This window comes from Macrosteles quadrilineatus, unplaced genomic scaffold, assembly GCF_028750875.1.
Source record: "Macrosteles quadrilineatus isolate MER2022 unplaced genomic scaffold, UCM_ALF_1.0 Scaffold_2__2_contigs__length_208266976, whole genome shotgun sequence".
In the NCBI taxonomy this organism is placed as follows: domain Eukaryota; kingdom Metazoa; phylum Arthropoda; class Insecta; order Hemiptera; family Cicadellidae; genus Macrosteles; species Macrosteles quadrilineatus.
Genome location: NW_026542595.1, coordinates 65,649,969 through 65,676,347, shown reverse-complemented (window position 1 = coordinate 65,676,347; position 26,379 = coordinate 65,649,969). Strand labels below are relative to the sequence as shown.

The 26,379-nt window shown below is 33.6% G+C and overlaps 1 protein-coding gene across 2 annotated transcripts in view; it reads left to right on the top strand.

Annotated features, from left to right (window-relative positions):
• The first annotated feature begins 316 nt into the window (after positions 1 to 316).
• LOC128985912 (uncharacterized) overlaps positions 317 to 26,379 on the top strand; it is a 54,829-nt gene continuing 28,766 nt past the window's right edge. The window contains exons 1-3 of one of the 2 annotated variants that reach the window (XM_054405896.1): positions 317 to 374; positions 4,211 to 4,273; positions 21,207 to 26,197. In XM_054405896.1, the coding sequence (XP_054261871.1) occupies positions 21,281 to 26,197 (4,917 nt within the window). In that variant the 5' untranslated portion in view covers positions 317 to 374; positions 4,211 to 4,273; positions 21,207 to 21,280. Of the gene's footprint in view, positions 375 to 4,210; positions 4,274 to 16,881; positions 17,059 to 21,206; positions 26,198 to 26,379 lie in introns of those variants that run through there. The other variant, XM_054405897.1, reaches the window with a different exon arrangement.

The window sequence follows — 26,379 nt, the reverse complement described above, 5'->3', positions numbered from 1 at the left end:
ACACATTCTATTAAATGTTAATATTTATTTACCATTCGTTGTAATAGAAAATATTGAAACCCCCGTTCAACACTAATCACCTTTAGTTTGTGTAAGTACAATAATAAAAATATGAATATATAACATATAAAAAATATGACCATAATATCATGTTTAGCTATTAAATTATAATTTAGCTAGACAAATCTCCTAATTGTTGTGGAGTAAATATAAACTTAAAGAATAATTAATTTTCATTTACCGGAGAAATTTTGTTGACTTAAATAGTCACGTGGCTGTAAGGTTGGCATCGGCACGTTTGGTGTTCGCGTATAGGCGTTAACGAAACGGAAGCCATATTGTATGATTGTATAGAGTGGAGACTACACACGGAGGTAAGTAAAGTGTTTTACACTAAACGTAATGTTATTAAAGTATTTTAATATATTTAGGAATATAATCATATGACCCTGGTTTAAGCAAATAGTGTTAATTAGATTCCTCCAAACAATGTTAAGCTTATCCAGGTAAGTTATGAAGAAAACTGAAACTTCTAGTGACCACGCTGCGAAACTAGGAGATTTACCAAGTCCCGTGCACGTTGGATTCAAAAGAGCCAAGATTATGTTATGCTTTTTAGTTGTTGCTTATTTTGTAGCATCTAAAATCAAAACAACAAGTTAGCCTACCAAGGTTTTAATTAATAGTTAAGTTGAATATGAGTTAAGTTATAAGTTATCTACGTAATGATTAATTTATTATCTTACGATCTTAGTTTACCGACCTTGTTAAAGCAAAATGGCTGCTTGTTAAAGTAATATGGAGTAGAGCGGAGTGTTGATACACTACAGTTGTTAACTTATGATTTTTATTTAAAATTTATGATTAGCCTAGGGTATATTTATCATAATACTGTATTGTCAAATTTACATTTTATTTAGGCCTACATTGATTTAAGTGTAAGTGTAAAAGGTATAACTTGACAAGTTGTTTTAATAATAGCTTAGGCTAATGTAGGCTACATTACCTGGAATGAATACTGTGATGAGAAATTGAGTAAACCCTATCCTCGAGTAGGCCAACTTCACTAGTGAAGTACTGATGTACTAAGATACACGCAAGTAACATCTTAGTAGGCCTACATAGCCTGTTGTATAGATAGGCTACCTAGATTATTCTACAATAGGCTTTATATAACTGTGCACAATCATCTAAGTTTAACGTATTAATAGTCAAACCTTTAAAAAAAACTTTAAAAATTGATAAAAACCAAAAACACTTTTGTTAGATAACTTGGCTAGAACAAATGTAGGTCACTAAGTCTTTAAGGAAAAACTAGACCTAGCCTATCCTTTGGTTATTGACTTAAGTTACTTAACAGCTTACATTTTTGATATGGTTTAACTTTAATTTTGATTTGATCTTGAAACTCTTGTTTCTTGCAATTTAACATAAGTCTAGGAAAATCTGTTTTCAAGTAACTTAACATGTTCTGAGCATCATCCCCAATGCACTATTTTGTTCCTAATCTTTCACTTAGCTAAGTCAATTGGACGTAAGTTTACCATAGGCTAACTTAAGTTGGTTGTTGAACATATCTTAGCCTAACTTTTCTTTTAAGTAACTTAAAAATAAGTTAATAAGTGCCTGAAAAGACAAGTAGGCCTATGTAAATTAAATTTATATTTTAATTGTTGTTAGGCCTATCTTAACTTAAGTTAAGTTACTTTGTTTTTAAACTTTACACAAGTAAGTAGTACAAGTCTAGATAAGAATTACCAAAAGATGACAGTAGGTTATAAGGCTCTCTTGCCATATAACAATTCATATTGATTCTGTTATAAGTTAGTTAATTATTTAATCTTCTTGGATTCAGTTTTGTTGAATCATTTGGTTACTAAAGATTATGATACAATTGATAACAATAAGTTGATTTACTATTTATCTGATTTCTCATCATTTATTGATAATAATCAAAATCAAATGATGTGTCAATGTACTTACTAATGTACAAAAAGCTGACAGTGAAATTCTTCCCGCTAGCCAAAAGCTCAATGTCATTTGTTCCAAAACCTGGCAGACATATTTGACCTTATATTAAGAAGGTATTTATATAGTATGGGGAAAAATGTAAAGTTAGATGGGTTTTATGGGAAATGGGCATTTCACAAGATCAATTAAATTTACAAAAAATAGGCTAGGCAAGGAGACGTTTACTCTTGTTGTCTGCCGGCTTTTTCTGATAGTTTAGACCTAACTTACTAGAACATAAGATTCTCTGCCAATTCTTTTATAAAAAGATCATTGACCGTCAAGTTCACTGATGAGAGCTGGTCTTGGAATGTTGCTAAGTTTTGCTGATTGAACATGAGACAGCTCGCTTGTGAATTTCCCTTTAGGGATATAGCTATTACTATTATAAGTGGCAGGGTAAGACCTAGTTCCAGGACCGATTTACTTTTTCATTTTGATAACCCCAGAGGACAAAAACACTGTTCGTTCAAATTTGAATTTGAATTTCTCTCTAGACCTTTTTAAAGAGCTTAAAAACAAATAATATATTATATCAAAATGTTTCAATTCAGTTATATTGGTAATGGTAACGGAGAATATTAACAATTTTCATTGTGGTGTGAGTAGCCTCCGGATTGCAAATAATAACTAGATAGTGGTTTAAATACCTTATTCTTGCAATCTGATTGTAATATAAGGATTGTAACAATTGGATTGCCAGGATAAGGTACGATATTTAAACCACTACCTATCTAAAATTAAAAAGTTTGATAATTTAAAATTCCCATGTTATTCTTATGGAGAATATTGTAAAATGTTGTAGTTTGCTTGTTTATGGATATAGCCTATTTTCATCAAACTTTGCAAATATACTTATAATTTAAGTATATTTAAACTAAGTTACTATCAAGGTACTTTATTAGTTTCCTTGTAGCAGCAAAACTAGTTACTCCCAATGTTATTTAAATAGATTTAACTGAAATTAAATTCAGAGAAATAGAAATTTGCTTAGAAGGCAGGATTGCTGCGGCGGGGGTATTTTCTTACGCCAACGCTAGTGGCATTTTTACAAAAGTCAATGTACGATTTACTGAAGTAACACTTTCAGGGAAAGCGGTCCAAACCTATGGGCGTTGTGGTTTTGTTAATGTGCTGGGAATCAAATCTGTCCCGGTTTGCATTAAATTCTATTGAAATGTCAACCAATACCTTAACCTACAGTTAAAAAAAAACACATCTGTGCTTAAAGCTGACACCCCCTGTCAGCTGAAGAAACAACAGTCATATGGTGTTGCTGAGCCACCATAGAAAAATCCAAACCAGCAAACTACAACAATATTCTTATTCTCCATAAGAATAACATAGGAATTTTAAATGTCATATTAATTTAAATATATCTCAATAATCATTAGAGATAGGGCAAATATTGTCTCAAGAAAAAATATTTATAATTTTGTGTTCTTTAACCTTTGTATTAACAAAATCTCTGCATTTCCAACGGTTTTTGAAATATGGTCAAAAAAGTGAAAATCAGCACAGCATGCACGAATGTTGATTTTAAATATGTTGTTACTGGGTACTAGTACTAAGCATTTGCAAAGTTCCACCATTGATTTAGGGAATTATTCCCAGGTAAACAGTTATTTTTCCCTAAAATGACTGGGATTTAAAGGTTTATTTGATTTTATGTGGCCTCCTAGCACCTGATTTGCCCTTACTAGGGGCATAATCCCAAATGTTTATTTTTGATTTGATTTGATTTTTTTATTAATTTATATATGTGGCAAACAGCCAGCTATATAATAATTACATCAAAGCAAAATCTATAGATAAACCTAAAAGTACCCTTGAACTTTTGAGAAAACTACAAGTCACACCCCCATAAACCATATACCGTACTTAAAATGTTCGTCATGACGAGATACTTTGCGCAAAACTATCCATTATTTCATAAATTGTCCTTTAAGGTCATAATTCCTTTCTAAAGGGAACTTTCCATATATCTAATGTTTAAAAATATACCTCAGTTGTACTTATTTGTTTGTATTACTGTATTCTGTTTTGTTTATTTCAGCTTAACTTAACCAATCAATAATTTTATAAATACTTATGAAGTCAAACGGGGTGAAGCCAGTGGGTAACAGCTAGTTTACATTAATGTAAAATGGTGTTTACTGTAGAGAAAGAATCTGTACTAAAGATATGTTGTTTTTTTCAGAAAGGAAAGTACAATTCATAAAAATACATCTATACAATATATATATAATTCTACCAAATGAAGGTAAGTTAGGAGACTATACTTGTTAGAATGTAATTAGATAGGATCTATTTGTGTGATGTATCTGGTTGGACATAAGTTACCTGTTGAAACTTGCATGAAATTCAACTTAGCAACAGGCCCAAGGTCCGTGAAGTTGGCGTACCCATATTAGCGGATCCACTTTTGATCATACCAATCGTTAGTTCATCGTTAGTTCTCGATAGTTCCCAATTTTTTTCGTTAGTTCTCCAAAAATAAAAAAGTTATAGCCGATAATAAGTGGGTAAGCTAACTTCACAATTCCGGGTTCTAGAGCGCGCCGTTTTCTGATGAGAAATGTTTACATCTATATATCAATCGTTAGTTCTTCGTTAGTCCTCGATAGTTCCCAAATTTTTTCGTTAGTTCTCAAAAAATAAAAAAGTTACGAGGCATAAAAAGTGGGTACGCTAACTTCACAACTATACAATTTCCAGCGGGCAGTTTTCTGACTATAAATGCTTATATCTATACACCAATTGTTAGTTCTTCGTTAGTTCTCGATAGTTCTCTAATATTCACGTTATTTCTCAAAAAATAAAAAAGTTACGAAGCATAAAAAGTGGGTACGCCAACTTCACAATTATAGAATTTCCAGCGGGCACAGTTTTCTAAATTAAAATGCTTATATCCATATACCAATCGTTAGTTCTCGATAGTTCTCCAATATTTACGTTAGCTCTCAAAAAATTAAAAAGTTACGAGGCATACAAAGTGGGTACGCTAACTGCACAATTATACAATTTTCAGTGGGCACCGTCTTCTGACTATAAATGCCTATATCTATATATCAATCGTTAGTTCCTCGTTAGTTCTCGATAGTTCTCCAATATTTACGTTAGTTCTCAAAAAATAAAAAAGTTATGAAGCATAAAAAGTGGGTACGCCAACTTCACAATTATACAATTTTCAGTGGGCACCGTTTTCTGACTATAAATGCTTATATCTATATACCAATCGTTAGTTCTTCCTTAGTTCTCGATAGTTCTCTAATATTTACGTTAGTTCTCAAAAAATAAAAAAGTTACGAGGCATAATAAGTGGGTACGCTAACTTCACAATTATAGAATTTCCAGCGGGCACCGTTTTCTGACTAAAAATGCTTATAGCTATTATACCAATCGTTAGTTCTTTGTTAGTTCTCGATAGTTCTCCAATATTTACGTTAGTTCTCAAAAAATAAAAAAAAGTTACTAGGCATACAAAGTGAGTACGCTGACTTCACAATTATAAAATTTCCAGCGGGCACCGTTTTCTGATTAAAAACGCTTATATCTATATAACAATTTTTAGTTCTTTGTTATTTCTTGATAGTTCCTCAATATTATTGCTAGTTCTTAAAAAATAAAAAGGCAATAAGGTCTTAAACGTGGTTATGCCAACCTCACACCCAAATCATTCCTAGCATGCACCCTTGTCTGACTAATAGTGCCTATATCTTAATATTAATCGTAAGTGCTTGATAGCTCACCGATTTTTTTTGTTAGTTTTTAAAAATTACAAAAATTGCACCTGATGAGTTGAAGCTGAATGAGGACGCTAATTTCACACCTACAGAAATTCTAGCGTGCAACTGCATCTGACGAAAAATTCTTTTTATTATTATTTTTTATTTGCTATGCTGTTATTGTTATGTTTTCCACTCGTTTTGTTGCTTGCCGCTGTCATTTTTGCCATCTGTTTGCCGTTTCTCCTTTTCGTTTTCCTTATTAACTAATTCATTTACATTGTTTTCAGTAAACTATTGCATAACTAGACAAGTAGTAAGCAAGTATTCTATGTTATTTCATGTATAATTGTACCAAATATTAAAATTGAGCTATCCTTTGGAATGTAAAATAAAATGAAATAAAATAAATACTAATCGTTACTTCTAGATAGTTCTCCAGGATTTTCGTTAGTTCTAATGAATAAAACAAAGTTATGGCTGATAAAGTGGTTATATTAATGATATTTCCGATTTCTAGCGCGGTTTTCTTCTTTCATATGAAGAAAAACGCCTATATCTATTTACCAGTCGTTATCTCTGCTCGATAGTTATAAATTTTTTTGTCACTTTTAAAAAAATTAAAAAAATAGACGTATAGCCAATAATGAATACATAAACTAATTTAACACTTCTGATTTCCAGTGCGCACCTTCATTCGACGAAAAATGCTTACAGTATACTACTATACAAAATAAATAGATTAGAGTGATTTTCAACTTTTAAGCCGTGTCAAACGCCATTTCAAGTTCTTACGTCAATAAAATAAGCTGTCTCCAGACATTCGTTACTCCCAAAACACGACATATTTGCCGTTCGACGACCTAGCTGTCTTGCTATTCGCCGATTAACGAGTAAAACATCTACACACATGTGTTGTTTCCCCAAAAACTGTTCCTTTCGGGAATTGCAAAAATATTCGTTCACTTTGATGTGTGCAAAAATACCGGCAATGAATGGAAAACACGATCACGAGCATTTGCTGTCATACTTCTTGCGAGCGTAGGTACAGTCTGGAGCCGGCTATAGGCATGGAACTTGAATAAAACCCCCTTTTTGCAAATCATTAAATTAAATTTTAATTAATTATTTTATTATAACAAATTTATCATAAGATAAAAATATTTATTCTAGATATATATTAATAATTTAACACATTTATTTTTAAACGTATTTCTAAACTGTTTAAGAACGATGCTGTGAATGTTTGAAAGAATAGTTGAGTGTACATTTTTGAGAACTATCTAGAGCTAACGAAGAACTAAAGATTGGTATATAGATATAGGCATTTATAGTCAGAAAACTGTGTCCACTGGAAATTCTATAGTTGTGAAGTTAGAGTGCCCACTTTGTATTCCTTATAATCTTTTTGTTTTTAGAGATCTAACATAAATATTATAAAACTATCGAGAACTAACGAAGAACTAACGATTGTTATATAGTGCAAGTCCCATGCCTCACTTTAAATTTAAGTTTCCTGAAATATATACAATATATTTCCCCTAGAATATAAGTTTCCCCTTTCTTACAATAGATATAAGCATTTTTATTCAGAAACTGTGCCCGCTGGAAATTCTATAATTGTGAAGTTAGCATACCTACTTTGTATGCCTCGTAACTTTTTTTTTTTTGAGAACTAATGTAAATATTGGAGAACTATCGAGAACTGACGAAGAACTAACAATTGGTATATAGATATAAGCATTTTTATTCAGAAAACTGTGCCCGCTGGAAATTGTATAATTGTGAAGTTGGCGTACCCACTTTTTATGCTTCGTAACTTTTTAATTTTTTGAGAGCTAACGTAAATATTGGAGAACTATCGAGAACTAACGAAGAACTAACGATTGGTGTATAGATATAAGCATTTATAGTCAGAAAACGGTGCCCGCTGGAAATTGTATAATTGTGAAGTTAGCGTACCCACTTTGTATGCCTCGTAACTTTTTTATTTTTTGAGAACTAACGTAAATATTGGAGAACTATCGAGAACTAACGAAGAACCAACGATTGGTATATAGATATAAGCATTTTTATTCAGAAACTGTGGTCGCTGGAAATTCTATAATTGTGAAGTTGGCGTACCCACTTTGTACGCCTCGTAACTTTTTTATTTTTTGAGAACTAACGTAAATATTGGAGAACTATCGAGAACTAACAAAGAACTAACGATTAGTATATAGATATAGGCATTTATGGTCAAAAAACCGTGCCCGCTGGAAATTGTACATTTGAAGTTAGCGTACCCACTTTGTATGCCTCGTAACTTTTTTTTTTTTAGAACTAACGTAAATATTGGAGAACTATCGAGAACTAACGAAGAACTAACGATTGGTGTATAGATATAAGCATTTATAGTCAGAAAACTGTGCCCGCTGGAAATTGTAAGGTTGTGAAGTTAGAGTACCCACTTTGTATGCCTCGTAACTTTTTTATTTTTTGAGAACTAACAAAAATATTTGGGAACTATCGAGGACTAACAAAGAACTAATGATTGATATATAGATGTAAACATTTCTCATCAGAAAATGGCGCGCGCTAGAACCCGGAAGTTCGAAGTTAGCGTACCCACTTATTATCGGCTATAACTTTTTTATTTTTTGAGAACTAACGAAAAAAATTGGGAACTATCGAGAACTAACGATGAACTAACGATTGGTATGATCAAAAGTGGATACTCTAATATAGGTACGCCAACTTCACGGACCTACAGGCCCAAGTTGAGGGAGTAGACTTAAAACATTTTGTCTGAAACTTACCTGTTTGGTTACTCAAATAGGTACCGTTAAGTAGGCCCTAAGTAAGATACTAAGTAGGCCTATATGTTTTGTACTTTACTTATGTCGTTATGCCACATATTCCATTGGAGTAAAACTAGAGGCTATTTGTAACCCCCCCCCCCCCGCAGCAAACATGCAGACTAAGCGAATTTCCATTTTCCTGATTGGATTTACTCTAAAATATCTCCTTAAAAATATCACATTTATTCCCTATTTAAATAGCACTGGTTTAACGAGTACTTAGGTTTGCTGTAACAGGGAGGATAAAAAAGTGTGTTTTGTGTGTTGAATGTTAATAGCTGAACATAGAATAAATTCATATTCCAAAATCGATCAACTGTTACTACTGTAACAATTACAACTGTTTACTTATTCTCCATAATAACATGAAAATTTTTAATTTAAAAATTTGTGGAATTTTCTCCGTAACTATTACGCGCATAATAATGCTAATGCTTCAATATATTAAAATATTTATTTTTTTAAGCCCTACTAAACGGTTTGGAAACAAATTGCAAAATTTTATGTTTTTTGGGTCAAAATAGGAAAAACTAATTTTTACACCATAAAAACCTCCATAAACCCCTGTTCCCATAGTCCGATCATGCTGGGTTCGCGAACTTGTTAGAATATATGTAGCCAGAGGTGCCCACCCCCCCCCCCCCAAACCCAGAGGCGCAATCCCCCCCCAAGCCAAAGGAGTAGTTCCCCCCCAATTTTTGCTGCCGTCTATTTAACCCCCACCCCAATTTATCTGACAATTTTCCTTTTACCTCATAAAACGAGCATTTCAAGTTTTTAATAAACTTGAGGTAAAGAAAACAAACTTGCTGATAATCAAAATTAAATGTTGAATAGGAAACGTCATTTAACAATGCATCATTATCTAACTAATGGACGAAAGGAAGTTTTTCAATTTTAAAATTCAGAATCTGTATTGTCAGCCAACATGTGCTCAGTATTGCAATAGACAACGTCTTCAAAACGTTCAACAATTTACTCGGTGAATTACTCTACTCCAACACAGTACTATAACTGTACAAGTACAATATATTAGGGGGCGTTAACTTTTACAGGGCTTAAGAATTCAAACCACTTTAAGTGCATTAATAATACTTTGGTAAAAAGTATCTTGTTTCAAAATTATGGGCAGAGTCACGAAATAAGACAGACTTGTTGCTCGCCACTCCCAGGCTGTCTTCTACAAAAATCGCCTGGCAAAATACCCACAATACCTTAATTGCCACTAGTACAAAATGTTTTCGTGACGAAGTAATCTTATAATTCATTTTGATAGCCCCAGGATTGCCTTTTGTGACTCATAATGGTAGAAACGCATCTAGTCAGACAATCCTTAATAATATACGAACCGTACGGTAGTGTCAAACTTTATTGGCGTGAATTGATATTCCTATCTGTAATCGTTTCGTGTTTTGTGTTAAATGTTTGTAACGTATTCTGACGACACCTCCAGAAGTGGATTTTTTTGTAAGCCTGATGAATGGTAGATTTAAAGAACCACTAAAACATGTGTAGCAAGTAAAATTCAACACTATACTAGTATATTAAGGATTTTCTGACAAGGTGCGTTTTTACCATTCTTAGAAGCAATCTTAATTACGAATGGCAAAATGTTGGTGTTGATAGTGAGCTACTTAGAAACACTTTTTCGGGCTGCTTATACAAAATTATACATTCATTATGACAGCTAGCAAAAAAATACCCCCCCTCAAAATCCCCTCAATAAGTCCCCCCCCAAATATTCCTGTGGCGCGTACCCCCCCTCCCCCGTCTGGGCACCCCAATATGTAGGTTTACACAAAATTTAATCAAAATCGCATAATTTTTGCTCGAGTTATCGTGATAACGGACACATTATATATACCTATAAGATATACAGTATATATATATTTATATGAATTTGAACGGATGGTGTTTTTGGCCTCTAGGGACCTCAAAACAAAAAAGTAAATCGGTCCCGGGTCCAGGTCTTACCATGAGTACTGTAGTACTACGGTAATAGCTTATTCCATGTGTGGGAAATTCGCTAAAACTGAAGTACCGGTACTTAAATACATTTTAAAAATAATTTCTCTGTTTTTTCACATTTTTTCTACTTATTTCAACACATTTTTTGCATTTTATTACAACACTAAACAGAATGTGAGCACAGCTGAACCCTGAACATTAGGTAGGCTAACTTACTGAGAGTAAAGATTTTTGTTAATTGAGAGTAAGGCCACCGAGAGAAATCCAGGGCCCCTGTGCAATTTGCTACTTGCGCCCTAACCCCCTCCCCCATTACTACTAGAGTAATATTCATTTATTTTAGAAGTAAATTCAATAATGTCACATTTAGAAAATCCAAAATCAAATATAAATAGAACAAGCTTTTTTTTGTCTATCATAAATAATTATAACGTCAGTGGTGTTTGTGATGTTTTTGACTGGGGATGTTAATCTAAACCTTGGACCTGTTAATTCACAAGGTAGGTAATAATTTTTCCAGCCCAAAAACAAAAAATTTAATGGGTCCAGTTTGACACTAAGGCCGGCCACACACAGAACTAAGTGGGGCGGGGCGTGACAAGGCACGACGAGACGCCTGACTTGCCCTGTACTGCTGCTGTCACACACAGAATGAGGCGGGGCACGTCAAGTAAAAAGGTTAGCCCCCATAAACCTGAAAATTAATAAAGGTTTTTTTTATTTCTGAGCCTTAAGCCGATTTAGCCAACTTTTAAATTTGACTTTATACTTGGGAGCAGAATAGAAAACTAAATTCAAACAGTCATACCTCCATAGGAGTGATTTTTGAAACCCTTAAGATATGAACGTTGGCCCTCTCTTTCCTCAGTTATCAATACCAAGATAAATTATTAGTTATTCAACCACTGTAGTAATCAGTGGCATAACAGAAGGACCCTCAGGGCCCGCAATGCGGGGGGTCCCGGGAGCTGAGGGGGCCCGCGAACTGGTGAGCGAGAAACGGTGAGCAGAGAGGCCTGTGAGACGGAGTGAGGCCGAAAAATTGGAGTTCATTCTTATTTATTATCAATCATTCAATAATTGTATTGAACAAGTAATAACATTGATGTTATTAATAATATGTTGTTATAAGTTATTGTTTTATTTTGTTAGGCCTCTTCAGTGATAACGAACTAGTGTTATAACGTCAAACGTGGGTCTTTGTTTATTATGCAATCTTACTTTCTTCACCGAGAAATATGATTTCGTACACTGCTTATATAATCAAATCAAATATAGACTAGAGTTTGTCCAATGGTCAACCACTCTACCAAAAATATGTAATGTACAGACTTATATATTTTCCCCACACTGTAAATAAAACATGTGATTATAATTTATTCCATATATATTTCACAGTGTTGGGAAGTAGCGCGCTACAAGTTGCGACGCTAGAATAGCAGGCCACTTTTTTTGTCGCGTTAGCTGTAGCTACACTACTTTTAAGATTTTGTAGCCTTAGCTGTAGCTAGCTACATTTTTAAAGTAGTTGTAGCGAAATTTTAGCTACTTTTCTCGCTACTTTACATTGATTGAGATAGTGATTTTTATCATAACCTTACGTGAAACAACCTCTTTCAAATCAAACTTAGATTTTCAAGAAAATTAGGCCTACTTTCTTGGCTTCATACAGCTGGTCGCAGCCGTTTCATTACCTATTACAAGGTTGCGTGGACATGGAGGCTATTATCTGAGTGTTATCCACATTTTTTGCTCCCATTTCCTTAATTTGCTACTCTATGATTACTAACTGTCAGATAAAATAAAATCACTAGATGCAGACGACGTTAAAACGTTACCGGTGACAAGAGAAGCTATTATTGAATGCTTGCAAGTGATTGAGAGGGAAATTAGTAATCAATTTAGTTTCTTTATTTTATAGTACTAGATAGTTTTAACTTGGGTTTTAATGGAAACCTAAACCTTAAAATAATGAGAAAGCTGGTCTATCAACCTTTGCTTCAGCTGTTGATTGTGGTTAACCCTCCGAGTGTTATTTGTCGATGCATCGACACATAACACACTTTGTGTAGTGTTTTGTGTCGATGCATCGACTCACAAACACTGTTTACGGCGAAGGCTCTATGACTGACAAAATCGGATTGAACCGGATCGAGTTAGGTATCGTTTTATGTGACAGATTCAGAGCTTTCTCCGGAGGTCTGTTTCTAAGTGCTTTTCATTTTAGTTTCGAAAATATTGTAGCAGACAGCTTACGTGCGTATTTGTAAACAGCTTGGTTAACCTCGCACCGATGACTGATGTGTTTTATTACGTTTATCATTGTTTTAGTGTTAAAAATCAAAAGTAGTGATATACATGGTGCATTATAAGAAGATTTAAGTGATTTTGAAGGGCTGGTTAATGATCCTGAAGAAGTAGGTAGTGATATTGATGTAAATTATCAGCCAGATTCCTAGCTATGGTTAGGCTATGCATTCTTAGCTAAACGCTATGTAGGTACTGAAATCTGTTTTTTGCCCATAACTTATTTATTTGAAAATCTACTTCCTTATATTATTATATATTTGTAATCCTCATAAAATTTAGAACAAAGTGGCTATTTTCAAATATTTATAGGCCTATAATTTTTACAATTTCATTGAGCGCGAACTTATTTTTCTTTTTGAAAATTTTCCAAAATATTTTTTTGTACCTAAAATTTTTTTTTGAAACAAATGTTCCTTATGTTTTATGTATAATATGGAAGCCCATGATTTTCCAAACAAAATGGTATATTGAACAGAATAATTAACATTGTTTTCAAGCTTCTCAGATCCGTTTTAATAAAACCTTGCAAATGAGCAAAAAATAGGCAGACATTAAGGCCAAAACAAGGGACACTCGGAGGGTTAATCATCACAAAGCCCCTTGGCTGGATTACGAAGATTTTTCAAAGGTTTACTAAATTAACGAAGAGGAAATTACCTTATGAGATTAAAGATATGCCTAAGACTACATAATAACTGTAAAGAAAAAATCTCCATAAATTACATTGAAAAAATAACATAGTTTGCTTCTGCTAACAGCTCTTGTCAAGGACTATTCCTAGGCTATGCCATTGGATTAATACAAATACAAGGTTCAATTAATAGGAACATGTCTGTTTAGTCCTTGTAAGAACAAAACACCAATCCTACTATAGCCAACTTGTTACATAGCCAAGTAGGCCTACATGTTATGTTTACTTTACAATTTTCAACATGTTTTAAAATTAAAAAGCCGATTTTAGGACAAGTTGCGGAATACTTTTTTCTGCTCCAACGTTTGTTGAAGCTCAATTTGCCCTATGCATGATGACAAAGGACAATTTCTTAACATTGAAAAGTGTTATTCATAGAACAAGTAACTTATCACTATGGTTAAAAGTTATAGCAATGTTGTTTTTAACATTAAAAAATAAAGGAAGGCAATACACTCCAATTTCAGTAGGCTAGGCCTGTTTTTAATAGGTTGATTTAAGACATTTTTAAATGAATGTACATTAAAGCACAGAAAATATACTACTATAACCCAGAATGCCAACCGCATGTAAAAAGCATTAAGTGTTTTGAGAGAGCTTTGCCTGTCAATTCGTAGGCAGCGCCACCAGCGTTGCCATGCACTCAGCATAGCAACGCTGGTGGTGCTGCCTACGAATTGACAGGCAAAGCTCTCTCAAAACACTTAATGCTTTTTACCATGCGGTTGGAATTCTTGGTTATAGTAGTATGTTTTCTGTGATTAAAGAAATAAAATGAGCTTTTAAAATATAGTTTTGGTTGTATGTCCTTTGAACTTAGTTTAAAAATAATGCAATACTTAAAATATTACTCAATATGATGGAACACCCTACTATTTTGGTTGTGTTGTTATAATGTAACACAAGTGTTTATATAGTCAATGAGGCTACTGGTGCTACCGCTGATGGCTTATGCATGTGTACGTTAGTAGCTAGCAGACAATTTGCCAAATAGGAACATGAAATAAGCTGTTCCCCGTCCTCACTGTCGCGGTTGCTCGCCTAGCTGTCAACAGCTTACTGTTGTAAAAATTGGATGAGGCGACAGTAACTTTTTCTAGTACGCTTCTGCTGTATACACTGCTGTATCTGCTGTATCATGATATCTGCCAATTCAATTTTGTCCTAAAAAATGTATACACATCTCTAAGATTTGTTGCCAACAGACAAGCAATTCAAATTAAAAAAAAAACTATTGTTTATCATCCCTGCAAAACTGCTAATAATTCATGTTCAAATTTTCATCAGAATTCCGTTAGTTTAAATCAACAATCACATAAGACCAATAGATGGAGCACGCCTATCTAACTAACATACAAGCAGTTGAAGCCAGGTCCGCCATCTTAGTGCAGGTTAGAAGTGGTAGATGCCAATGAAAACGGCACCAAAACTCATGTCCAGCTTCAAAATAACTTGACATTTAGCCTATTTAGACTAAATGTAAATCGTTGAAACTTCGTATGAAAGATGTCAATTAGTCTAGGACACTATTGATTCTAATTAAAAGCTTAAAAGTTTATATTTTCAATTTTAAATCTTGAAATGAAGTCGGTACTTTTAAATGAGTTTTAAAATATGACATAAAAAAGTTCGTCGGCTGCTACTGTTTTAATTTTTTTTGTCAGGTTAGTTAAAAACGGTGGATTTTGTGGCTAAAGAGCTCAATTTCTTGGATCATATTTTTTTTTAAATTTATAAAGGAGAGTTGTATAAAGAGTTTCAGAAACCATCTTGTGACTTTGAAAATACATTGTAAACCAAACGCCAAACCTTTAATACGATATAGATACATATATTATAAATTAATTTGTAGCTTTTGAGAATTTTTCTTTCGCCCAAAAAGTTTTTGTTAAGTTTATGTAAACTAACTTATTGTAAGATACGGTAAACGCTAGAAAACAAATTAAAAGCATATTTTAAAGGTCATTGTTCAACCGTCATTAATTGTTACATACCAACCTAGGGCCTATTGGTGACATTGGGCAGGTGGAAGTCTAAATTTAGTTCATTACAATTACGTCAATGACCTTGAGCTCTGCTAGTAAGATGCCATGGTATGGTGGCGTGTCGGGGAGAAGGGTAAAGGGGATTAATTATTGTTCATGCTTACTCATTCGCTCTTACCCACAAACAAACTTATTTCAAGCCTAAAATGAAGAATGTAGATCTAACTTCTATATTTGTTTGTAAAACGTCAGTCTTAGAGGCAAGATGCCTGCGCGGTTCATCACTAGTCACTGTCTTTACTACTTTTTTTAGTAAGCCTATGTGTCGATTATGTATCTTGTAAATGTAAAATCAAGATGACGTTGTTCAAACTAAGATATAAGTTTAGACTTCCTTGTGTGACCAAAATAGTCGCCTATAGAGCAACAGAAGAATCTGCCATTTCTTATAAAATTAGTTTTATCGACATTTGCAGACAGTTCTATATAATTGTTGTTAACCCTTAGAGTGCTAGGCGAGAAATAAAAGTAACGCTCAAAAAATGCCGATGATTTTTCCCGAAGGTCGCGCTAAAAATGCCAAGCGCGATCTGGCGATTTTTAGGTTAAAATTTTGTAAAAATCGAATTTTCGATATTTCGACCAACGAAAATCGATGTATTGCATCTAGTAACTTTCGACTCAATGTTAATATATGGGTTAAAAGAATCCGAGTATCCATTCGGTTGTTATGACAACTGTTCGATCATTACGAAACGTCCGGTCAGCCGGACGTTGGCACTTTTGGCTCGTTCTAAAAACGTCCGGTCGGCCGGACGTCGGCACTTTTGGCTCGTTTTAAAAACGTCCGGTTCCCCGGACGTTGGCACTCAAAGGGTTAAGGAAACCCAAAATCTATTGGCAATCATAAATTAATATGATTTGAATTTTTTGCCTCCTACAAATGAAATACCATGTGCATATTGGTCCTCTGGTCCTGTTAATACAATTTTGTGAAGGGTTTCTTTTATAGCTTAAAACTATATCATTGCACAAGCATTTTCAATTTTCAAGGACTCTCTGCAGTTTTGCGTACTCTTGCAACTAGTAATTCAAGAATCAGTTTGATGACCGATTAAAAATAATGTGTTGATACGTTATAAAAATTCAACTGTTAAATATCATAGTTTTTGAGGGTGGGACTGGAAATTTAGACTATATTAAAGATTTAAAGTTATAAGAACGAAGGAAGTAGAAAGAGAAAAAAAGATTTTGTTCAAAAGTTAGCTGGTTCTATTGTTAAAAAGTAAAAATTTTTGAAAAAAGTAACAGCTTTAACATCAACAGAACCCATGCCCACAATCAAGTACAAATTTTTGAAAAAATTAACCAGCTTTACAATCAACAGAACCCATGCCCACAATCACCCGAAACACTGAAGTGATGCAGAAAAGAATTCGGAAGAAAAATGCTGTGAATGCATTCTTTATAAAGGATGGTAATAGTACAATGACACCTGGAAAAAACAAACAATAACTAGAAACAAGGTAAAAAAACAGATTAGATACTTAAGTAATACATTGAAACACCTACACAAGAAATTTTTGAGTGAGAACCCAGAGTTTGACATATCTTACTCATTGTTTTATAAATATAAGCCTTTTTGGGTTAAAGAACCTTATTACTCAAATAGAGACACTTGCCTCTGCAAAACACACAAAAAATTTTAACTATTGATAAAAAAACTAAAGTCTTTGAACATAATAAGTGAAAACTCATCCATGGATGTTGTGCAGGCTATGACTTGTAATTACACAAAAACCACAGAACACAGAAATGCCTGGAAAGGAAATGTCAAAATTGTTCCAACAAAGTGATTACATTCAAAGAACATGATCCAATGGAAGGCACATGTTTAACAAAATGGGTTACCAAAAAAGTTTCTTGCGACCAGATCGTAGGAGTCCTCCCATCTCCGCAACTGGTTACGCAAGGAAACTGCATTTTTTATAAGTTTAGGCAGAACATTTGTCTGTAAAGTGTAATGATTAGGCCTATCAGTTTATCAGTTACAAGTTTTATTAAAATGATATCAACACTTTGACATGATTTGTGTTATTTAAAGCCTCCTTAACCATTTGATCAATTCCGTCCTAGTAGTGTCCATTCCGTCCCACATATTCAAATAATATTTAAAAATATGGTTAAAATAATTGGTTTAAATAATATGGTTGATCATTAACAAAATCACATATTTGTCTGTGTATTTTTGACTTGATTAGGTAATTCATTAATAGTAAATTCACAGTTAAGCTTTTTTGGTAAAATATCATATCGATAGGTGCGTTTTCGGAGGAAGCAACCTCTTATTATTCTTTTTTATTCGGCCTATAATTTTTTTTTAACACCAAAGAAACATGTCTAGTTCATAGTTAGTGAATTTTTACATTTTACATGAAAAATAACATCTAAAATCAACAAATTTACATGTTTGATGTATCCTCCGTTACAAAGTTGTATCCTCCATTCAAACTAATTTAAAAAACACATTATATTGAAAAAAATAATAGTTAAAGTATGTGACCATAACTTTATTTGTATTTAAAAAAATATTCTGTACAATGTAGCAAAAAACCATTTTTTTAAATTATTATTTTAAAAAATAAATTTTTTTTTAAAGTAGGGATTTTTAAAGAACCGTCCAAAAAAGCACCCATTTTGGAATATTCGCCATTTTGGCTAGGGGTGAGATATTCACCTCGGATTTGCGTCATTGTGTTTCTTTTGACAAACCCTTAAAAATGAGGGGTCAATCAATAGGGGTTTCTGTTTGAAAAAAAGTCACCCCCTACCCTGTTAGGGGGGTTAAAAAATATTATTGATGCAAAAAATTGCGGAACCTTTGTTAACAATTATTGCCACAAACAGAATATTTCTATCTATTTCGGTTTTAAAAATACAGATTTGTTTCAATACTTAACCAGCTGTTGGCCCATCCTACGTACGGGAATCGAGTAGTCAATTAAAACTGAATATGATTCAGAACAGCTAGTTTACAATCTGGTGGCTGATTCACACACACACTGGTTTTGAGTACTACATACCACCTTCCATTACATACTATCACTTACCATACCTTATTTTACCTCCGTGGCCACTGAAACCTCTAAAAGGATCCTGATCTCCCGTTCTCTTCTATCCCCTGCCTTTTCTAATGAAGGTACCAGTCTGAAGATGTCTTTCATTTCTTGGTCTTCCAAGTGGTCGTCTACCTTGTAGTACTCCTTGGAATACACTTTTAAAATTTGACGTATCTTCTCTCCTCCACGCAAAGCCTGCCCAGCCCATCTGAGCCTTTTGGCCTACTTTTGGAATGTGCCCCTTTATAAAGTTTCTGAATCATACAGTACTACTGGGATAGTTATGGTATGTTATGGATCGATTTTGGTTTCTACTGAAACCATGCAGGTCATTGGGCAGTTTTCTAGAGACCTACTACACCAGTTGACATTTTCATTACGAATAAAATTGGTATGCCGTCATACACATATTCGAACAGCAAGGAAAAGATGTATCAACATAATCCACTTATATCTTAAACGATTAAGCAAAAATTTCATGACATCAACTTATACTTTCACAAATTGCATTTATGACAAAACTTGAATATAATTTTGAGATGTTAAGTTCGAAATTACATATCTCCTGATAACGCAGATCTTTTACGGTAGGAAAAAACTACATTTTAAGGTGAAATAGTATGTAGGCAAACGATCAGTATTTTTGTAAACAAACAACTTGTAACATAAACATTTCAATGACAGTTAGAAACCAGCTGTTAGTTCAACCAGCGCTGCAACGAAATTAAATTGCTAGCGTCAGCTGCTAGACTTTTGAAAATTAAACCTAATTTCAAAAGAACTGAAACCCTAAACTAAAATTAGGGCTTCGACATTCCCTAGTTTTTAAAATTATCTTTCTTTCAACACAAAAATCATGAAAATCTGTCAAGTGGTTGATTCAGAATCGTGAAATAAAAAAACCCTGTCACGTTATATAAGATTTACACACTGTATAAAAAATCCAATGTATGTTTGTTTGTTTGTTTGTCCTTTATGTACCCCGAAACTGCTCGACAGATTGTAATGAAACTTTCAAACATTATTAAGCATTTAAGGATGGTTTGTGTGAAGTTTGGTGCAGATCCGTCAAAAGGGCTTCGCCCTGGTAGTTTCCTATGTTAACCTTATGAGTACTCATATTTAAATCGAATTAAAGAATCTTAACAGCTAGTTCAACTAAACAATTTGATTCTGTGATGTTCAATAGCATTAAAAAGTTAATAGGTTTACCAACAGGGTGCAGCACTATTATTTTTTAAAATTCATGACAACAGCTAATTTGTAACCAAAAGGTGAGTGAGCGTAGTGAACGAACTTAAACCTGGAGGTGAGTTAGTGTAGCAAACGAGCTCCTACCCAAAGGTGAGTAAGCATAGCAAAAGAACTTCAACCAGGACGCGATTGAGCCATGCGAACGAGCTCATCTTGAAAATGAACAAGCATTGACATAAAACCACATTAGGACAGGACGACGTCTGTCGGGCCAGCTAGTATTAAATTCAGCAATTGGAAATTTGCTTAGTCGGCAGGTTTGCTGCGGCGGGGGTATTTTATTTACAGCGTGGGGTGAAAATAAAGAAGTTTTCAAAATACATACTTTTGGTCGAGTTTTCGACCACGGGCCAGTTCTAATATTATAATCACCTTATCAAACTAAATCAAGGCTAAATTCAATATTACATTGTAAACTATATGTTTTTCGATTTTATGAGATTTTGGTTTCAAACTATAAAAAAAACTTGGAAATTTACAACAAAAACAGTTTTATTCAATGTTTACTACATGAATCCGGACTTTTTTGTTATATATTTGTTATTGTCTTACTATTTCAAACTAGCCTAATTAATAAAATAGTGACAACAATACAATAACAAGTAATGGAATTTAAAGACATACAAAAAAGTCTTACTAAATACGAATTATTGGCCTAACACTGAAAGGGTTAAATATGGTGAATAAATATGTCTTATTTATTGAAATATTTTAGTAAAAATTTAATTAGACAAGTTAAAATTCGCTTAGTCTGCATGTTTGCTGCGGCGGGGGTATTTTGGGTTCAAGCAGACATCAAACGTCCCAAACGGATAAATATCTTAAACTTGGTCATTTTTATGAAACCAATACTTTCTTCAAAGGGGGAGAAAGTATAAAATACTTTACAAAGACTATTGAAGATGAACATCATTCTTAATTTAACAACTATTAAAAAAAAAAATATGTTCATAAAATTATGTTTCATTTCTTCAAATACGAATAATTTTTGGAGAGGAGTGCGGATGTTCATATTTTACATTCATATGAACATTACATTACATTCATGTTTGTTAGTATGTATTGTTGGGATACTACTTCTTAGTAGTAAGGGGCCCCGCTATGAATGTTTGCACTGCGCTTAGCACTACCTAAAGCCAGCTCTTCCATCTTATTAATAAACATAAACTCCACAGTTCCATCACATGTACTGTATTGTTAAAAGTTGTTAAACTCCTTTTTTTGGTTGTGTCATAACAGTTACTTCTCCTCTGAAGAAACCTATTTTAAATCAACCTTTAATTATGCATATTTTCTTTCAGAACAACTCTGAAGACCATCAAAGGAAACTTTAAAAAAATAATCAGGAACCCACTTGATATTCTTCTGACATGTTATGGAATATTCTTCTTACATTGAATTATTAGAAGACAAAACACCTGAATTGAGTTGCTCTCTTGTAGAAATAAAAGAAAATGTCTGCCCAAAAAACACGAACCCATGTAACTACAAGTTATCCATCAATGATATAAATAACTATGATAACTTGAATGACAAATTCTTTGGATTTGATACACCCTCAAAAAGTAAATTGAATGATATTAAAAGTTTAATAGAGAAGATTGAGGGGGAAATAATTTATGATGTATTAGAAAAAGATGTTATAGATGGTATAGAGTTTTTATCCTTTGCATCAGAGCAAGAGCTCACGGATTACACAAATACTCAAATGCAAGATTTTCGTGCAAATGCCTCTGATGACGGTTTAGAAATCCTTGATGATGGAACATTTTCCAATATAAGTTCCAACCATGCAATAGTTCCAACCAAAACTCAAGATATTACACGGATCAAAGGATGGAGAAACAAACATTTTGCCGGTATAAATATTATCGAGGACTCAAGAAATTCGTTTAGAAATGATGATGATGGTTTCGGTGATGACATAGAGATGAAAGTTCAAGATGAAAGTTCGGAAGAAGTAGAATCAGTTGGTTATGAAGCTTCAATTGCATCTAAAAACGATTTTGAAGGTGATCCAACAACAGATGTTGATCTGTTTAGGCGAATAGATTCACCTGTCATTGAAGACTCTAATGCTGTTGATAATGCCGAGGTTTTCAACTTAAACAAATCTCCAAAAAGATTAACCAATGACTTGGGCAGTTCTTCAAGCAAAATATCTGTTCCAAGTAATGTTTTAGACTTCTCATTTGACAACCTCGGTATTAGAGAAACGTTAACACCTGATAAAACGTCAAACATAACAGAAAATTATAATCTAGGATTAGCAAAAAAAGGTACACATTTTATTTTGCCACTGACTTCTCAAGACAGACAACCGTTTTCTCTAGAAAGTAAGTCAGTTTACCAACCAAGGGTTAAAACCGACTTTATTGATATGATTGCAAGAAAAGTGAATGCTGACTTCTCTCATGAAGAAAAAACATTACCTTCTGTATCTCTTAATAAAGTAGAAAAAGAGATAAGATGGCGTGTTTCTAAGGAAAAACTCCTCTCAGGAAACATATATGATATCGAGCTTTCAACTAATATTGATCATAATCCACCAGATTGTGACCTGGCACAATACAGCGATTCTAAAGAAGTGTTTGCACCTGGAACCTCTAAAAGTGAATTTCCAAAAAAGGGTTCCATCATTAATTGTACAGATGTAAAGCTAAGTAATCCCAATATTTCGGCATTCCAAAGTACTACTCTAGATCAGTACACAACTAATCTTGGAAAACTTCACATTGATTTTCCAATTCCTAATTTGCAAGCTGCTGATAACGTTACTCATGAAGAAATTATTTTGCCTGTCCTAGGAAGTACAGTCACAGTTCAAGAAAGACTAAAACCTAAACAGGTCGATAAAATTAGAGCCAAAACAGTTGCTGAAAAGAGAAAGCTGTTGACTGAACTATCTTTCAATCAACGTTCCAAAAGGCAACAAAAGGTTTCATTTAAAATTAGGGCAAAAAATGAAATTACTGATACTAAACAGATAAAACCTTTAAGAGAAGAAATTAAAAAACACAAACGAGATAAAAAGTTTAGTGAGCAACGCCAACCTCTTTCTAAAAAATCGGGAACTTCCAAATCATTGTTTGACACACAAGGTGTTATAACATATGGTAAAGAGAAGCCATTAAAATCTGTATTTCGCAAACGTTTGATAGCATACCAAAAATCATTGTTGCCATCTGATTTTGAAATCGGCAACAGCTTACCAAGTAGTTCCAAAATTGGTATGATTCTGAACATAGGAATGTCTAGACCATTATTTAGAGAAACCAGTGACAATGTTAAAAGGTTTGCATTAGATGGAGAAGGAAATATAACAAAGGAATACGCCTTATTTTCTGCATGTGCTGTACAAGACCCTCAATCCCAGTTTACTGTTAAACGTATCTTAGTTCCTGTGGTTGATAAAACTTTACAAGAAATAATGTCTACTTCAAAAAACACCAGACAAATTCCTGAAAATACAACGATATCAAATAAAAATGGGAATGGAAACCCCCTGTTGGATATAAACCTTTTGGGTACAACTGTAGAACTGTCTGAAGAAACAAAAGCCGTTGGAATACAACATGAAACAAATAATGATGTGTTGGAGATTGTCAATAATATGATCAGGTATGTTGATCACAAAGAGCTATTTGAAAATGTCTGTTACAATTATGACCCTGATGTCCCAGCATCTTATGAACAAAAATGTGTTGAATCACCCTCTCTGGAAACAAGTCACAAAAGGAAAAAAACTAGGCTGCAAATACAAATTGAAAAACTCGGAGGAACTTTCATTTCTGTTCAAGGAGAAGAAGGGAATGAAGAAAACCTGGACATGTTGGAAAAAGAGAAAAATTGTGTTAAAGATTCTTGCACTATGGGCTGTGTTTGTCCTTATAGGACAATGAGAGTTGAACATTGTGGGAAAGAGAGCTGTATGTTTTCCTGTCAATGTCCCTCTTTTTCAAGAAAACAAGGGTTGGAAATAAAATCTAAAACATGGCTTCTTCCTGAAGTTTTAAGACATCATAATCTCTCTCAATCAAAACTCGCTCCTGTAGAAAGAGAATATCATCAAACAGTTATAATGTCAAAGGACAAAAGAATAACTATCGAAACCAAGCACAATAAAAGAAAAAGAAAACTACCTTCAAAGTACAAAGATGAAATACTTTTTGACTTCAGAAAAGACATAGACGATGATACTTTCATAGTAGGTGGTGTAAACGAAAAAGAAACCAAGCAAAACTGTAATGAATACAAAGAATTACCAAAAAGCCCAAAAAAGCACCTTTCAAGACCAGTTATTCAATCTCTGGACTCATTTTTGAAGGAATCCACTTTTGCATGTAAAAGTGCATTTAAGTTGAGCTATGTGCAAATTGAAAGCAGTCAAATTATAAATCAAATGGCTGTAGATGGCAAACTATCCCCTACTGCTCTTCAATACAACAAGATTTACAATCATTTAAAAAAAAGTAACTATGCTGAGCCAAAATCCAGAAATGTTGCTAGAAAAAAGACAGGATACTCCATCAAACAACACTTTAATGTTCAGGACTTCTGTTCAAGAACTTATGGGGTTGCTGAAGATTATGTTTTAAGAAATCATTTGGGAAAAATTAGAACAAAGAACTTCATGCTATATCCTTCTTATCAAGAAAAGTCTTTTTCACTTTTTACTCAACCTACATTAGATAATAACGAGAGAATCGTGAAGGAAGACCTTGTGGAAAACACGTCAGCAGATTTTGAAACTGAAAATGAAATTGAGGAAAAGAACCCGAACGAAGAAGAGCGGGGTCTACAGATCGAATTTGTGCATTCGATACCACCACATTTATTTGAGGAGCAGGAACAGAGTGTTGAGATGGAGAAGACTGATGGATCTAGTCCAATATGTGAGATAGTGCCATCTAAGTTGCCTAACAGCATCCTCAATTGTGTTAATGACATGGAAAACAATACCGTTATTGGTAGACAAGATCAGTTTTTTTACACTGCACTACCAAAGACTGAAAATGAATGTAAGTGGTGGGTTGTTGAGTTGGACTATACCAAGTTTACAGATTTAATTTACTACTCAGAAAAAAGAGCATTATCAGTTGCACACATCAAAAAAGCCATATTTGATTCACAATTCACAAATACAACAATTAAAATTGTCTTAAAGAATTCTGGAAGCAGTTTTAAAGATATATTTGGAGCCTACTTTGTAGGAGGATTCCACCATCTCATATTTTTTGGACCATATGAACTGTCTGAAGCACATGGAATTACAGCAATAAGACATATAGATGAAGAATTTTTTCAGGTACCATTCATAAGTAAAAACTCCAAGAGTGAGCCTTTTAAACCATTAGGTGTAAACACGTCCCCGATGAATGAAGAAAATAGTCAATCCGTTTTGAATGCAGTTAATGCAGTTTGGTTGTACAGCACAAGTAATAAGGGAACAATGAAAAATACCGTTGAAAGTAGAAGTGTTCAAAAAACAATTTTCAATGTAACGACAGATAATAATAAAAACTATGGTTTGCCAGAAAGAGACATTCCAACAAATGAAAGTGAAAATTACATGGACAGAACAGATGATGGTGACATGGTCAGAGGGTTTGAGGACGATATAACTATAGAACAGGACCCTTTAAAAATTGAACCTTTGGACTATTTTGAAGAAAGTATACCATATAGTTCAAATGGTGAAAATTGTACAGATACTTATAGCAAGGAAAATGACGATTGTTACATGCATGCCACCAAAAACTTTCACAATGGAAGTACTGATATTATAAGAACCGAAAGTGAATCTGTTGAAGTTTTAGAAAACCCTGTTGAAGTCCCAAGTAAAACTCAAGCTATTTCATCAACTAGTAGGCCTAAACTTTCTTTTTGGGGAAAAGTGGCTAAAATGAAAACTTCGCCATTTAATAAAAGTAAAACTTCTCCTGTCACAAATAAAAGAATACAAAATACATCATTAACAGCAAAAGAAAAACATCAAAAGCAAGATTTGAATATGAATGCTGAACCCCTTATTTCATTACGGAAAAGGATTGAAAGTTTAAAAAATATTCAAGAGGCAGCTGTCTCTAAAAATATAAAATCGAAGGAAGAATTTGGCGCTGATAATACATCTGATATGTATATTGACAATACATCTCTGTGTGATGGGGATGTGAACATTGAAAGTCTTGAAGAGACAAGCAGTTCTCTGCCAGCAACATCGCCTACCCCTATGTTAAAGAGAAGAAGGATTACCCATAAACCCCCAAAACAAGCTCCAATTTTTAAAGAGGTAAGAGTTAGATTTTGTACACAATTTAGACTTATTTTTTTGCTTTTAATCAATAACAGATTAATGTTTAAATCAATAGTGTAAAAATTAGTTTTATAACATGTTAGGCAATTAGGACACGACGGTGCAACTGCGCAGGTGATTAAGAAATTAGTAAGCGGATTAATTTTGGGACCCGGGTG